Source organism: Gymnoscopelus microlampas (genome assembly GCF_963454915.1).
Source record: "Gymnoscopelus microlampas genome assembly, chromosome: 17".
Classification (NCBI taxonomy): Eukaryota; Metazoa; Chordata; class Actinopteri; order Myctophiformes; family Myctophidae; genus Gymnoscopelus; species Gymnoscopelus microlampas.
Window position 1 is genome coordinate 45,383,345 of NC_139954.1, and position 17,102 is coordinate 45,400,446.

At 41.5% G+C, this 17,102-nt stretch overlaps 1 protein-coding gene across 1 annotated transcript in view; it reads left to right on the top strand.

Annotated features, from left to right (window-relative positions):
• The first annotated feature begins 1,461 nt into the window (after positions 1–1,461).
• The window catches only part of epc2 (enhancer of polycomb homolog 2), a 39,891-nt gene continuing 24,250 nt past the window's right edge, over positions 1,462–17,102 (top strand). The window contains exons 1-4 of the mRNA XM_084084995.1: positions 1,462–1,862; positions 6,342–6,501; positions 13,280–13,425; positions 14,792–14,998. Of these exons, the coding sequence (XP_083941121.1) occupies positions 1,710–1,862; positions 6,342–6,501; positions 13,280–13,425; positions 14,792–14,998 (666 nt within the window). The 5' untranslated portion in view covers positions 1,462–1,709. The remainder of the gene's footprint in view (positions 1,863–6,341; positions 6,502–13,279; positions 13,426–14,791; positions 14,999–17,102) is intronic.

A 17,102-nucleotide genomic window follows, 5' to 3' on the forward strand; every position in this document is an offset into this window, starting at 1 on the left:
ATACAAAAAGCCGTGAAAGAGAGTAAAACCCTACTCTTCTTCAAAGCCGTCCTAAAAGAGTACCTTTCTTTTATTTATTTTTTTAAAACTGTTTTTATGATGTTCTGCATAGTAGTGTATATCTGTCTGTCATTTAATGTCTCTATGAATTGAGTGCAAAGGACCCCAATGGAAACAAGCCATATGGCCAATATGGCTTATAGTTGACCTTAATAATCCTATTAGCTGACCTTATATTGAACTGTACTTTCATGTGCTTTTTTTCTGCAAACTTCTAATACAGTACTTCTAATAGTAACTTCTAATAAAGTCAATCAATGACAGACAAATAAACAATACTATGCAAAAAAAAATCATATAAACGAGTAGTAATCCAAAATAAAAAATATGTACAGTAAACAGTTCGGGTTGGGGGGGGGGGGGGGGGGGGCATTTCTGGTGATAAGCTTGGGCTTTTTACAGGGGCCAGTTCCGAGTTGCAGCCACCTGTAAGTGCTTTTGAGTGGAGAGTAAGGATTCACACTCTTGTATAACTGTTGGTATAGGCATTCCACATTTTGGTGGCATAGCAGTAGAACGAATTTAACCCCTTGTTTGAGCCAAATCTGGGTTGAACGTGATTTGTGGCGCTAGCTCCCTCTGGTGTTGTGTTTGTGGGCGTCTTTGACGTTTTTTTTAAAGTAGTTTGACAGGTAGCCTACATGGGTGTCTTGATGTTTGAGGTGTAGTGCAGTGGTTCTCAAAGTGGGGTCCGGGGACCCCCAGGGGTCCTTGAGGAGGTTCCAGGGGGTCCCCAGCTAAATGATAGATAGTTAGGAACCAAATTGGACCCTTATGGGTCTGTGACTCAGAAAGTGTACAAATAGAACCAAATGGACGCTTACGGGTCCATTTGGTTCCATTTGTACACTCTCAGAGTTAAATTAACATTGATTTTACAAAATAAATTGGGGTCCCAGAGATAGAAATGCCGTTAAATGGGGGTCCGTAGCCTAATGCATGTCAAACTGGGGGGGTCGTTGAATTTAAAATGGTTGAGAATTGACTGCTAGAGCCGTAAAGATATTCTCTTATGGGGGTCTCTGGCATATCTTTACAAATGGGGGTCCGCGGGCTAAAAAGTGTCAATTTGGGGGTCCTTGACATGAAAAAGTTTGAGAACCACTGTATCTTGTATCTTGTAGACCAGGGCCCAATAAAGGCTGCTTCACTGTGTACATCCCACCCTAGCAAAATGAGCAGGGGTTCATACATGTTACACTAAACCTACGTGTATTATATGGAATTCAGTAATAAATAACACACATTAAGTTTAGTATAACATGATGAGTGCCATCATCATCATCATCATCACTCTGTTCATACATGTTGTATGAAGCTGCGCACGCAGCTTCCCAACGACGCACTGGCCGACGGGAAGGCATCGCTCCGCTCGAGCCGCTACAGTGTGGACCAACATGATGTCCGCCATGTTTTCCATGGCGCAGCGAGCAGAGCGGCCGAGGAAAACGGCCCAAACGTCGAGCTAAACCCCACAACAAATGGCTTTTCTCACGCAAACTCGACGGAGGGGAAACCGATGAGCTGCGACTTGGCGAAAACGGCCGCTTCCCCGGTGGATTTATACCGTTATTTGGAGCTCAAACTGCCGTCTAGGGGAGGGTGGGGGGGATTCATGTTATTCTGTGTGATTAAAAAGGGCGCAAACAATGAGTAAATTATCGTTCCGAGCGCGAGCGCTAGACGCCGCCAAACCTCTGCCCGTGTACCGCAACAGAGACCTGCCGGACCTCAGCGACTGCGTGTCCATCAACCGCGCGGTGCCGCAGATGCCGACGGGCATGGAGAAGGAGGAGGAATTGGTACGTTTTTGAGGTGTTTTACAAATACAATATAATCTGTTGGGGATGATCCGGGGCGCCCCCATAGCAGGCCAACGGTATGCACGTAGCCGTTCTACGCAGGTTTTTTTTTTAGCGTACGCTGCGTGCGAACCGGCGTTGCCAGGTTTCGAGATGGAGGGGAAACAAGCAACGGGGGTCTGTGAAAACCCATGGCCAAAGAGAAGCGAGCCCTTCGGCCCTCTGAACTTGTGCAAATTGTAATGAATTGGCTATTTGAAAATTGCATATCTACAAAATGTACTTGCAGAAGTGCTATTTTCAAAAAAAAATATTGGAAGACATTTGAAAAAAGAAAGAAAAAGCAATATTCTTGAATCATTATTTTTTAACACAAATCTTGTATGGGGGTCCCTGGCATAAAATGTTTTCAGATGGGGGTCCGTGGACAAATGCATATTAATTTGGGAATCATTGACTTGAACATGTTTGGAAAAACACTAGAAACAACAAACAAGCCCAAAAAAACGCAACTTGCAACTACTAATGTATTTTCAAGTAACTTTACAGAAAAACAAGTCCAAAGTCACTTATAATAAGCGGACATGGCAACACTGCGATCGGGCCCTCTCTGGCTTTACTCTTTGTGCGTACCGTGCTACGTCAACGGTTACGCCGCTAGCGTAGCGCCACGGAGACTCGGGGCGCTTTGTGGTGTCTGTGACGTAGATGTTTTTGCGTAGTTTCTCTTGGCGACTGGCGACGCAGAACAGCTGAACGAGGCGTGCGTCGCCACCGGCTGCACCGGCATTGTTTACCTATCGAATTGTGTGGCGAAAGAGGTCACTGTTTTTATTTTATTTTATTGAGAATGCCATGGTTTGCTGTGGGATCAGTGGTGGAAGAAGTACTCACATTTTTTGTTTACTTAAGTAAAAGTATCAATACTGTAGAAATACGCTGTTACAAGTAAAAGTCCGCAATTAAAAAAACAATTGAGTAAAAGTACAAAAGTTTTGGCATTAAAGTGTACTTAAAGTACCAAAAGTATAAAGTACCCATTATGCAGAATGTCCAAGTTCACAAGTTTTCAAATATATAAAATTTATACAAATGGCCGAAATGTATATAGGGCTCAAGTGGTTGATGTATGTTTTGTAATAATAATACAAATCTACAAAGTAACTAAAGTTTTCAAATAATTGCAGTCCAGTAAAAGTACAATATTTGCCTCTGTCCTGACACGGTCCTGCCAAGTTCCACAGGGCACCACTTTCGTTGTAACGCCGTTCTTACACACTGCTCCTATCAACTGGGTTGCCGTTAGCTCTGCTAGCCGTTAGCCACATGCTAAGTCAATTATGACTGACTGTCAAACTGTGGCTTGACGAGGTGTGTCAGTCAACAAAGCACATTGGAGGCATAAACACCTGCCCTCCATTGTTATGTTGTAGCATTCGCTATAGCTGAGAAATGAACATATTTTAGCAGCTTGCCTGCAATTCAGAACCCACACACGCTTAGTAGTCAGTGATGGAAGAAGTACTCGCATGTTTTACTCAATTAAAAAGTATCAATACTGCAATGTTAGAAGTACTCTGTTACAAGTAAAAGCCCCGTATTCAAAATGTGCTTGAGTAAAAGTGCAAAAGTGTCGGCATTAAAATACACTTTAAAGTACCAAAAGTAACTGCATTCAATTCTAAATCCTGAAGAAAAAAACAAAAAAATACCAAAATCTTTTACTTAACCCATTTCATTTTTAGATTTGAGCTAAAAAGCATTATTTTACACTTTGGGCTATTCAAAAATAGCAGATATACAAGCGGTGCCGCGCTACGAGCTTGTAGATCTGCTATTTTTGAAAAATATTGAAAATGTGTGCAAATCTTTGAATATATATTGTCTTAAAGCGAACATTTTTAACTGAAATCTTTGCTTCTGGGGGTTCCTGGAACAAGATATTTTGATGGGGGTCCACGGCCAAATACATATCATTTTGGCGGTCCTTGACATGAAAAAGATTGAGAACCACTGATATACGGTTTTCAGAATACTGTTGAGATTTAGGAGACATGTAGAATCGGCTTCAGGTCTCAATGGGTTAAAGGGGAAATCCACCCATTTTCAATATTTAACTATGTCATTAATATAGCATAAAGGAGTTGTGTGGAAATAAGAAAAAAGTTCCCCAAAAAATGTTAAACCCAAAATCAAAAGATTGATTTTGGGTTTAACATTGCAAATTACAACATGATGACTCATCATGTTGTAATTTGCAATGTTAAACCCAAAATCAATCCTCCAGTTCAAGGCAACACAGAAAGGGGGGACCTTTTTTCTTATTTCCACACAACTCCTTTATGCTATATTAATGACATAGTTAAATATTGAAAATGGGTGGATTTCCCCTTTAAGTACATTACTTGAGTAAATGTACTTAGTTACTTTCCACCACTGCTACCAGTCCACTACAAAGTTTCATTTCCCATTTAACGCCAAATATAATGTAACAAACTGCACTGCACAGCGTAGTGTCAAATAATGTCACCTTTTTGATGTGACAACAACAACTCTCATTATATTATACCAACCTGAACCGTGTCAACTGTCCCACGTTTTACAAAGAAGTCGTTCTCAAACTCTTTCGTGCCAAGGACCCCAAAATTGAGACACATATTATAGCCCACGGACCCCCTTTTGAAAATATATATGCCATGATGGACCCCCATATAAGAAGATTTTTACGGTGTGGTTATAGAGCAGTGATTCTCAACCTGTTTTTCATTTCAAGGACCCTCAGTTTGATAATATGCATTAGACCACGGACCCCTATTTGACACCATTTTAAATCTCTGGGACCCCGAAAATCCCAGTGTTACTTTAACTCTGAGAGTGTACAAATGGAACCAAGTGGACCCGTAAGGGTCCATTTGGTTCATTTGTACACTCTGAGTTACAGGCCCTCAAGGGTCAATTTGGTTAACTATCAATGATTTTGCTGGGGACCCCCTGGAACTCCCCCTAGGGGTCCCCGGACCCCACTATGAAAACCACTGTTCTAAAAGAGTGGTCGTTCAGTTGCAACAAAGCAGTGTTGATTGAATGTAAAGGCATGTACATTGGAGTCTTGGCAATAAGTAGGATGTAACAGTATTGTTTGAGCACACGTGTCTATATCGACGGTTCTCAAAAGTGGTGTCTGGGCTCTGGGGACCCCCAGGGGTCCTTGAGGGGGTTCCAGGGGGGCAGCAAAATGTGTTCTACGGCCTCGAAAAATCTGTTCAAATACAAATCAATTTGGGGGTCATTGACATGAAAACGTTTGAGAACCACTGATGTATGACCAAGTAGAAGTAATTAAAAAAGGAACGCCAATTTCACGCTCGGATAGACTAAAGTTAACCGGAACGGCGTCGGTACAGCAACCTAGTCTGGGGGGCGGAACGCTCTGCCCCAGTGGTTCTTAGATTCTGGTATTTGTTTTACTGAAGTTAAGGTTTAGGTTTAGGCATAGTTTTACTGAGAATAAGGATAGTGTTAGGCATAGTTTTACTGATGTTATGCTTAGATTTAGGCATAGTTTTACTGAGGTAAACTTTAGGAATAAGGCTTGGTTTAGGCACATTTATACTGAAGTTACGTTTAGGAATAAGGTTAGGTTTAGGCATAGTTTTACTGAGGTTATGTTTAGGAATAAGGTTAGGTTTAGGCATAGTTTTACTGAGGTTATGTTTAGGAATAAGGTTAGGTTTAGGCATAGTTTTACTGAGGTTATGTTTAGGAATAAGGTTAGGTTTAGACATAGTTTTACTGAGGTTACGTTTAGGAATAAGGTTAGGTTTAGACATAGTTTTACTGAGGTTACGTTTAGGAATAAGGTTAGGTTTAGACATAGTTTTACTGAGGTTAAATTTAGGAATAAGGTTAGATTTAGGCATAGTTTTACTGAGGTAAACTTTAGGAATAAGGTTAGGTTTAGGCATAGTTTTACTGAGGTAAACTTTAGGAATAAGGTTAGGTTTAGGCATAGTTTTACTGAGGTTAACTTTAGGAATAAGGTTAGGTTTAGACGCAAAGGTTCAAGGTTGTACTTTATTGTTACATCTTGTGTACAGGTACATAAGAGTAAAACTTATTTTGGTTTGGCTTCCTTCAGACAATGCAGCAGCATAGGTAATAAATAATGATAGAAAACGTAAAAAGATTTAAGAAAGAGAGCGCAAAAAGAGCAGCTTAGCATTTCCCTTTGCCCTGGTTCGTTCTGGTTCTTGTCAGATCGCTCATGTACCTGATTGTACGACATAGTTTTACTGAGGCTACGTTAAGGAATAAGGTTAGGTTTAGGCATAGTTTTACTGAGGTCAAGTTTTAGGGACACCTGGTGGCGACCGTTCCGAGGTGGCCGGATTTGACCGGGTCCGTCCGACTAGGTTGTTTTTAAACCGACCGTTCTTCTATTCGCGACTAAAGGTGAATATTCCGTTTGTCTTCCCCCAGGAGCACCACCTCCAGAGGGCCATCTCTGCCCATTCGGTGTACAGGGAGAAGAAGGAGAATATGGTCATCCCGGTGCCAGAGGCCGAGAGCAACATCACCTACTATGACCGCCTGTACAAAGGCGAGCTGAAGGTTCCCAAGCAGCTCATCCACATACAGCGTGAGTTCTCTCAGATGTCTGGTCTGTCATGGTCCTTCTGCCTGTCACCACACCAACAGTTCCCCTGGTGGATCTCGTGAGCCAGACTGTTGCCTCTCACACAATTTTCTAATGCTTTCCGTCATACAAGTCTGGAGCAAAACGGAAGCTCTGAAAAATGATCAGAGGATAAAGCGGATGTGACGCCCTAGGCCTGTCACAGTTGTTACGTAATCGTCTAATCGTAATTATTTGAGATAATCGCAATCATTTTTGCAGTGATTTTCAACCTTTTTCGCATCAAGGACCCCCAAATTGACACATATTAGCCCACGGACCCCCCATTTGAAAAGATATGCCAGGGACTCAACCATTTAGGTTTATTGGGGGTCCCAATCTACACTGTAGTATCATCATCACTGTTCATGCAACTCTGAGAGTGTACAAATGGAACCAAATGGACCCGTTAGGGTCCATTTGGTTCCATTTGTACACTCTCAGAGTTACAGACATATAAGGGTTAATTTAGTTCCTAACTATTAATTCGGCTGGGGACCCCCTGGAACCCCCTCAAGGACCACTGGTGGTCCCTGGACCACTGGTTGAAAACCCCTGATTTTTGCATAATCGTCATAATCGTTTCCATGTTGAAAAATGTTCACCCATTTTCAAATATTACAAAAAAGCAGATCTACAAGCTTTCAACGTGTCACTTCGTGACGCGTTGTAAGCTTGTAGATCGGCTATTTATGCAATTTTTACATCTATAAAATTACGAATTATGTCAATCATTTCTTTGTATGGTTAAGTTATTTATCATATCTGCCCTGTGCAATTTTTTGATTACGAAGTCTAAAAGACAAACGGAAATAAAAAAAATGTCTGCATATGTTCCAATGTTCAACAATGCCAAACACACAATCAAATCGTTAATCGCAATTATTCATGTGACAATTAATCGTCAACTTAAATTTGTAGTCGTAACAGCCCTATTGACGGCAGTCCTCCCCGCTTCCGTTTCGTCTTTACAGTCACGCAAATCTTTCCTAATATAAATCAAAGTAATTGAAGCAATATGTAGCCTGCTGCTTATCAGAAATGGAAATTCTAAAATAAAATGTAAAGATATTTTTCGTGAACGGAAATGACGAACAGATGACGGCTTCCGTTCTCCACTTTCGGCAAGTGTAGTTACAGACTCTATAGCATTCGGAGATTGTGGAATAGTTGTCTGGGTACGCGAGACTATTCCACTGGTAACAACATGGCAGTGTGCCTCAGTTTTGTCAGTCAGTGGGCAGGACCCTGACACTGGCAGGATTATAGGTTTGACCACGGTCAACCTGGCATCCCTATTTTGGACATTACAGGTGGAAAAATAATTATGCATAAAATAAAATCCACAATCGTAAAAAGCTTTGAGCTTGTACGGTACATCGTCGACTGTTGAATAACATGAAGTATAAAATAGTGCCAAAATATAATTTTTGGTGGGTTTACCCTGAGTACCAATACCAAGAATATATGGCAAAAATAAATACATTATTATTATAATAATAATTTGACTGCACGATAAAGGCTAAATGACAAAGCACACGGTTTTGACATAAATTACTCTCATATTAATGTGCTAAATGTGGTGGACCTGTAGGTGTACTGTGCCTGTGGGAGTTGATAAAACACTGTAGTGTTCCGTTGTTCAGGGACGTGCACAGATAGACTCTAGGTGGCGCTAGAGCACCTGCCCTTTGCCCTCTTGACCAGAAGTGCCCTTTTGAAAAAAAGGGGGGAAAAAAAGTTTTTTTTTTTCCAGTTTACAGCAGGGGTCTTCAACAGGGGGTCTGGGACCCCTAGGGGGTCCTCAGAGTTACTACAGGGGGTCCGCCAAATCTTTATGTGATATGATTTGTCTTTTTACCATAACCACTCGAAACCTAGCATCCCTTTTCTGAGGAGAACTTTAGCCAAAAATAGCAGATCTGCAAGCCCTCAACGCCTCGCGCTGCGAGGCGTTGTGGGCTTGTAGATCTGCTATTTTTGGCAAAGAGGTATAGGTGTAGAGGTAAAAAAGAGCAGACCAAGTAAACAAAAAAAAGTATAATTTACTTGAGCACCTGCCCCTCAAAATGTCTGGGAACAACGGCCACTGCCGTTGTTCCCACAGAGTGCTACAGTGGCCTTGTCTGTGTCATTGTAATGGATTTGGTGATAATTACCTGAGGTGCTTGAATGAATGAATGAATGAATGGTCCCCGTTATGGCCCCGGTGCACAAATCCCCCAAGGGCAAGTTTGTTTTGATTTGTACTTTGTCTCATATTATGTAAGTTGTAATTAGAATCTCAACTACCGGTAATGCCACTTGGGGCTACTTTGTAATTTGCACAGACAGACAGATTTGATATTATTCTGGGCTGCCTGTTGCAGCCCCTCAGCGGGCCCTACAGTATCAGTATGGGCCTATGGGGGCGGCAGTGGCTCAGGGGTAGAGTGGCCAGTACAGCGGCCGGGTGGGAACCGTGAGGTTCCCAGTTCGATCCCAGGCTCCCTCAGAGTTAGTGTGGAAGTGTCCTTGAGCAAGACGCTGAACCCCTAATTGCTCCCGATGAGCAGGTTGGTGCCTTGCATGGTTTCCTCCGCCATCGGTGTTTGAATGTGTGTGTGTGTGAATGGGTGAATGTAATGCACAATCTATGTAAAGCGCTGTGGATAAAAGCGCTACATAAATGCACCATTTACCATTTATCTTGCATGGCGCCTTATGCCTAAACCTCTTGGGCATTTTTTATTATTTTGAAAAACATTTTAAAATGGGGAAAATAGCCGTTCTACATCTACACGTTGTGAGGCCATTTTCACGAGTTTAAAATGTTTTTCAAAATAATAAAAAATGAAGAAGTTTAGGCATAACAGCAGATATACAAGCTGCGTGAGCTTGTAGATCTGCTATTTTTTGAAAAATCGTTAAAATGGGTGCAAATCTTTGAGTATGTTTTAAAGCGAAAATTTGTAACTCAAATCTTTGCTTCTGGGGGTCCCTGGAACAAAATATTTTGAGATGGGGGTCCACGGCCAAATACATATAATTTTGGGTGGTCCTTGACATGAAAAAAAGTTTGAGAACCACTGATATAGCAACATACGTTTTTTCTAAATACACTCTTAGGATTTAGAAGACATTTGTAGAATCCCCAGATGCAAGTTTACAAATGTCGCTTTAAAAATATATATTCAAAGATTTGCACACATTAAAAAAAAAAAGGCAGATCTACAAGCTCATAGCTATGATGAGTTGTAGATCTTCTATTTTTGAATAGCCAAAGTCGTCAAAAAATTACACGGATGCGTCTTAACGGGTCAAGGTACTACTCAATGATGTAGCTATAGCAGGGGTCTTCAACGTTTTCAGGCCAAGGACCCCCTAGCCGAGAGAGAGATGAAGCAGGGACCCCCTCTATATTGTATAACATTGTGTTTCAGATCAAACTTTTTTTTTTACTTGGTCTGCACTTTTTTTCCCTCTACACCTATACCTCTTTGCCAAAAATAGCCGATCTACAAGCTCACAACGCCTCGCAGCGCGAGGCGTTGTGAGCTTGTAGATCTGCTATTTTTGGCTAAAGTTCTCCTCAGAAAAGGGATGCTAGGGTTCAAGTGGTTAATGTAAAAAAAAAAATCCTATCACACTAAGATTTGGAGGACCCCCTGTAGTAACTCTGAGGACCCCCCCTGTTGAAGACCCCTGATGTAGCTATAGGAAAGGGTGGGTTTTAATGGTGGATAGTGCAGGGGTGGCTGGTGGCTTAGCCAGTGAGTAAACAAACCATAGCTAATGCTCCTTGTGACCCAGGTTCAAATCCGACCCCCATTTATCTCTGTCAGCCCTTGGTTTCCTTTCTCTCTAGTACACTGACGTAAATGAAATGAAGCATACGAAGGCAAAAAGAAAATACATCTTAAGAATAGAGGATTGTGCATATTTTGCACTAAGGAGCTGTGATTCATTGGTCTCAGCATTTATTGTGAATAGCCAAGAAAATCAAGAAGTATTCTTTGATGCGAGAAAGCCAGCTTTGTCAGTTATCCATTAGCCCATTGAGACCTGAAGCCAATTCTACATGTCTCCTAAATCTTAGTATTCTGAAAAACGTATGTTTCTATATCAGTGGTGCTCAAACTTTTTCATGTCAAGGACCCCCAAAATGATATGAATTTGGCTGCGGACCCCCATCAAAATATATTGTTCCAGGGACCCCCAGAAGCAAAGATTTTAAAAATGTTCACTTTAAAATTATTTATATTCAAAGATTTGCACACATTTTCACGATTAAAAAAAAAAGAGCAGATCTACAAGCTCGTAGCGCGGCACTCGGTGCCGCGCTATGAGCTTGTATATCTGCTATTTTTGAATAGCCCAAAGTGTAAAATAATGCTTTTTAGCTCAAATCTAATGGGCTAATATTTCCAAATTTGACATTGATTCATCTAAACACCCATTTAATTCCCACTTTCCCAGTAATCTTGACAGCAATGTGACTTGGTGGAGGTGCCCATAAGGTGACACAATGATAAATACAATTACATATGATTTATTGGGCAGACCCTGCCAATGTGAATCGATTCAATTCAAAGGAGCTTTATTGGAAAACATTGCCAAAGCAAGTGTCAAAATATGATAAAAACAGTTGAAAATGGAGGAAGTATATACAGTTGGAGGGGGTACAGCATTGTATAAACCGAGCTAAATAGCAGCAATCTTTCGCAGTCACTTTGGGACGAATAGCAGCATTCTTTCTCAAAACGATTTAAATGGTGTAACAAAAGAAAAGCCTCAGATTTAAAATGTGTTTAAAGGTAGCAGCTCTGTTTATGTGTGCAGTAGTAGGTCTAGAGGTCTACTCGGGACACTCTATGAATCAAACTATTTTTAGGCTAGAGCGGGGGTCTTCAACAGGGGGTCCGGGACCCCTAGGGGGTCCTCAGAGCTACTGTAGGGGGTCCGCCAAATCTTTCTGTGATAGGATTTAGTTTTTTTTTACATTAACCACTTGAACCCTAGAATTCCTTTTCTGAGGGGAACATTAGCCGAAAATAGCAGATCTACAAGCTGCGTTGAGAGCTTGTAGATCGACTATTTTTGGCAAAGAGGCTATAGGTGTAGAGGGAAAAAAGAGCAGATTAAGTAAAAAAAAAAAACTTTGATCTGAAACACAATTTTATACAATATAGAGGAGGGGGTCCCTGGTTCATCTCTCTCTCAGCTAGGGGGTCCTTGGCCTGAAAACGTTGACCCCTGGGCTAGAGGTATTCAGTGATATTGTAAATACTGAGGTCACACATGTACCTCTTATGGAATATTATCAGAAGTTCCATACAAACGCTGAGATACACACAGGCACTTCAGCTAAATCTACAGTATTTGCCCATGGTGTTGGATAAGCCCATAGAGAAACCCTTGCCAAACAAATGGCCTCCATATTTAAAACATCAGCATTATTTACCAGGGCATTACACATTTTGGCTGTCGGGCAGAAACCTTGTATCTCCATATTCTAACATTTTGTGTTTCTTCCTAAATTAACGCCCACTACTTGATCATACTACAGCGTCACAAAAAAGTATGTCACTCTGTTTCTGCCCGACACAGACGATATCCTAGAATGACCTAGTCTTAACCTATTTAATTTTGTCAGTTGTCAGTAGCTAACTAATAATTAGAACACAATTAGACCTCCAGATGACCAAAGTGGATGGTGGACACGGCCAACCTCCAGCTACTGATAAAGTTTACCTGCAGTTGCCTTGAAGGCTGGCATCCCAACCAGGTTAATATGAACCTCAGTCAGTTAGGTGAGGGCTGGTGTTAGCATCTCCCAACCAGGTTAAATATTAACCTCAGTCAGTTAGGTGAGGGCTGGTGTTAGCATCCCACCCAGGTTAAATATGAACCCTAGTCAGTTAGGTGAGGGCTGGTGTTAGCATCCCAACCAGGTCAATATGAACATGTGTGGCATCCGTTATACATGTACACAGGTTAATTTGTTGACCTGGCATTGTATAGTTTCAATGTACAGATTAAAAAACAATAGATAATAATTACGTTTTTGATATTATACTGTTTAGACTGATAGGTTCTTGGTTTACCTAATGATCCCAGATTACTATTCCTATGCATTTGATGTATTACCTCGTGTTTACCTTGCTTTTACTGTAAGTCGCTCTGGCTTTTAGCATCTGCTAAATGCCTAAATTGAACCTCAGTCAGGTATATAACCCATTAAGACCTGGAACTGTGTCATTTTTAGATTTGAGCTAAAAAGCATTATTTTACACTTTGGGCTATTCAAAGATAGCAGATCTACGAGCTTGTAGATCTGCTATTTTTGAAAAATCGTGAACATGTGTGCAAATCTTTGAATACATATATTTTTAAAGCGAACATTTTTAACTCAAATCGTTGCTTCTGGGGGGTCCCTGGAACAACATATTTTGATGGGGGTCAGCGGCCAAATGCATATCATTTTGGGGGTCCTTGACATGAAAAAGATTGAGCACCACTGATATAGAAACATAAGTTTTTCAGAAAACTGTTGAGATTTAGGAGACATGTAGAATCGGCTTCAGGTCTCAATGGAATAAGGAAGGGTGGTGTCCTATGAACCAGCATTCCATCAGTAGTTTGCTATATGCTACTGGTCCGTCAGCTGTTGTCCTGACTCTTTGGCATTCCATCAGTAGTTTGCTATATGCTACTGGTCCGTCAGCTGTTGTCCTGACTCTTTGTTTTGCTTCCCCAATAGCTCTGGGTCTGGACAATGAGCAGCCGGACTACGACATGGACTCGGAGGATGAGACGCTCCTCAACCGGCTCAACCGCAAGATGGAGATCAAACCACTGCAGTTTGAGGTCATGGTGGACAGGTTGGAGAAGGCCAGCACGAACCAGGTACGCCATCCACGTAACAGCAAGTAGTGCACTCATACAACGAGCCAATCCGATAATGTATGATTTTAACCCTTTCAATCCGGGAACGCATCTGTGTCATTTTAAGATTTCTATGGCTATTCAAAGCGCTATGAGCTTGTAGATCTGCTATTTTTTTTATTAAATCGTGAAAAGTTTTGCAAATCTTTGAATATATATATATATATGTTTTTTAAAGCGAAGCATTTTTATAACTCAAATATTTGCTTCTGGGAGTTCTACAAATGTCTTCTAAATCCTAACAGTTTTCTGAAAAACCTATGTTTCTATAATTAGTGGTTCTCAATCTTGTCAAGGACCCCCAAAATTATATGTATTTGGCCGCCGACCCTCATCTCAAAATATTTTGTTCCAGGGACCCCCCAGAAGCAATATACCTCCATATTTTGATGATGGTTATTGAAGGATATCGTGAAAATAAGAATTGAAAAAAAAGAGTTGAATTCCTCATATTGATTGTAATACAGCTGTTATATTGGAGGGTTCGATACAGTACCCAGCCTTGCTACTATTCTCCCCTGTGACCATTGCCATCCCATATTTCATCAGCCATATTTCTCAACAGACCACTAGTAGACCCATGGCACAATTACATGGTGGTCCATGGGAATGTCTTTTTATTTTCCCATATATTGTGCGTGTGTTAAACGTAGAAGAAATGTTTAACCCATTAAGACCTGGAACGCATCTGTGTCACTTTTTGATTTGAGCCAAAAAAAGCATTATTTTACACTTTGGCTATTCAAAAATAGCAGATATACAAGCTCATAGCGCGGCACCGAGTGCCGCGCTATGAGCTTGTAGATCTGCTATTTTTGTAAAATCGAGATATTTTTTGGGGCAAATCTCTGAATATATATATATATATATATATATATTTTTTTTTTAAAGTGAATATTTGTAAGTCAAATCTTTGCTTCTGGGGGTCCCTGGAACAAAATATTTTGAGATGGGGGTCGGCGGCCAAATACATAACAATTGTGGTGTCCTTGACATGAAAACTTGACATGAAAAAGTTTGAGAACCACTGACACAGCAACACAAGGTTTTTCAAAAAAACTGTCGTAGAATCGGAACCTCAGGCCTTCAGGCCTTTAATGGGTTAAACAATATCTCATGCCATCAATTCCATCAAATGTAAGAACTTTTTTGAACAAATAGATGTAAGTGTGGGAAAAAAATATGGAGATAGGGGCTTTCTGCCAGACAGCAACGACATGCAAAATGTTTATATTGTCGTTGTGGGGTGGGACGGTCCTTGAGGATTGTTTTGAAAAGTCGAGGACCACCGCTCTAACATCCTGTGTTCTGGTCCCATCATGTGCAGCTGGTGTCTCTCCCCGAGGCCAAGCTGCTGCTGAACGAGGACGACTACCTGCTCAAGTCTGTGTACGACTACTGGGTGAGGAAGAGGAAGAACTGCCGCGGCCCGTCGCTCATCCCGCTCATCAAGCAGGAGAAGAGGGACGGCTCCACCAATAGCGACGCCTACGTGGCCTTCAGGCGCCGCACGGAGAAGATGCAGACCAGGAAGGTGAGTGTGCTGCTTAGAGATGTACCACACACAAGGTTTTCCTTACCGATAGGGCTGTCACGATTACACATTTGAGGTGACGATTAACTCATCCACTGCCAGACTTATTGCTGGCCGCGTTTGGCCACTGACAGAGATTTTTCATTGAAAAAAAAAAGTACTCAGGAGCTGAGATACAGAATTTTTAAGCTTTAAGTTAACAAGGAAGTGGATGGGAGTCTTTTCCTTCGAAAAAATAATATCTCCTTGGTCTTTGGGTAAAAAAATACAAAAAAATAAAATAAAAAAAACTTCTTTTTTTTTGAAAAAAAATTAATTACGTTTTTTACGTCTGTGGCAGTGGATGAGTTAATTGTCACTCAAATAATTGCGATTAACGCTTTAATTGTGTGTTTGGCATTGAGCAGTGGAACATATGAAGCCTGTTAGGCCTCGTAATAAAACATTCCACAGTGCAGATATGACAAATAACTGAAATATACAAAGAAATTATTGACATATTTAATAATTTGTATGCATGTAAAAATAGTAGAAATAGCTGATCTGCTATTTCTGCTTTTTTAATATTTGAAAATGTGTGAAAATCTTTCAACATGGAAACGGTCATGACAATTATTCAGAAATAATTGCGATTATCTCAATTGCGATTAGACTATTATGTAATCATTGTGACAGGCCTACACCACGGCGTGGTGTCACTATTTTTTCCACACGCACGCACAGGTACGGTGCGGTACGGATGTGCACGTGCGTCCACGCTAGAACGTGAGCCCCTCGTTTCATGAGCCAAGTACCCAAATGGCTACTTTGCATAACAGGTGTACAAGTGAGTGTGCCAACGCACTCCTCGCATCTATAGGCTACACGGTAAGCGACACAACATTTTGGCTCCAGTAGCCACTCTGCTGCCAGTATGTATCCTATCCGCACGCAACAATGCCTCAGCCGAAGAGGAGAAAGATACTCGTTCAAAGCAAACGTTTAGTTTCAGCTCCTATAATTCACAACATTCCTTGAGAAGATTTACAACGACTAAAACTAAGCTACAAGCTAGTCATTTCCTATACAAACATGTTTCCTACTATGTATAAATAAAATAGGCCTTATGATGGAGCCAGTAGCACATCTACACAAGAATGCTACGAATGGCGCTAGGTGTCACATGGACGGACCACATCAGAAATGTGGTCCTCTACGATGACCTACCACGGGTCACAGACAAAGTCAGAGAGAGGAGGATGAGGCTGGCAGGGCACTGCGTCAGGCACCCAGAACTAGTGGCAAGCAAACTGACACTATGGGAGCTAAACCCAGGGCAAAGCCAGGAAAGGCAAGAAGCGCACCACCTACGTAGATTCACTGCGGTGTCACAGTGGAGCCAGTAGGAGGTGCACCACCTACGTAGATGGTGGTGCACCTCCATCTACGAGCTCTACAGTGTTATTCACTAAGCCGTCGCGCCTAGCGAACAACACTGTAGAGCTCAAGACCCTGATTCTAGATAGGACAGTGTTGGAGGGCAGCGATTCAGGAGTCCCGAGTTGGTGTTGGCTAGACCGCACTCTCGCATCGCATTGTGCATCGCAGTAGCACATCTTTGTTTTAGCTGTGTTTGGTATTCCCAATAGACCAATTATTTGTTTAAAAAACATTGAGACTGGACGCACAGGTGACCGTTTCATGTAATCAATTCCCAACATATCCCCAAACCTGGTTGATATGAGTATTTGTTTCATTTGATATTGTGTACTAGTGTCTGTGGTGTCTTGTAGTTTGTTATATGTTGGTATGTGTCTTGAAAATTCAATAAAAACATTTAAATAATAATAATAATAACATATCCCCAAACCTGTTGTTTTGGGGTGCGCTGGTTTCAGCTCATTCAACCCTCTTGTGTGTTGGCTAGTGAGGTGCGCCCTAGCGAGACATTTGTACTTCACCCCGCAACGGTATTGCGCACCGAGAACAGCTGACATTCAAGCTCACAACCGCGTCGCGGATGAGACCGTTGTGACTTTGGAGGTTCTGCTATTCTCGGCCGTTCTCTGCGCGCGACACCTTCGCGGGACGGAGCATAAATTAGGTTTGACGGGCTACAGCTGCG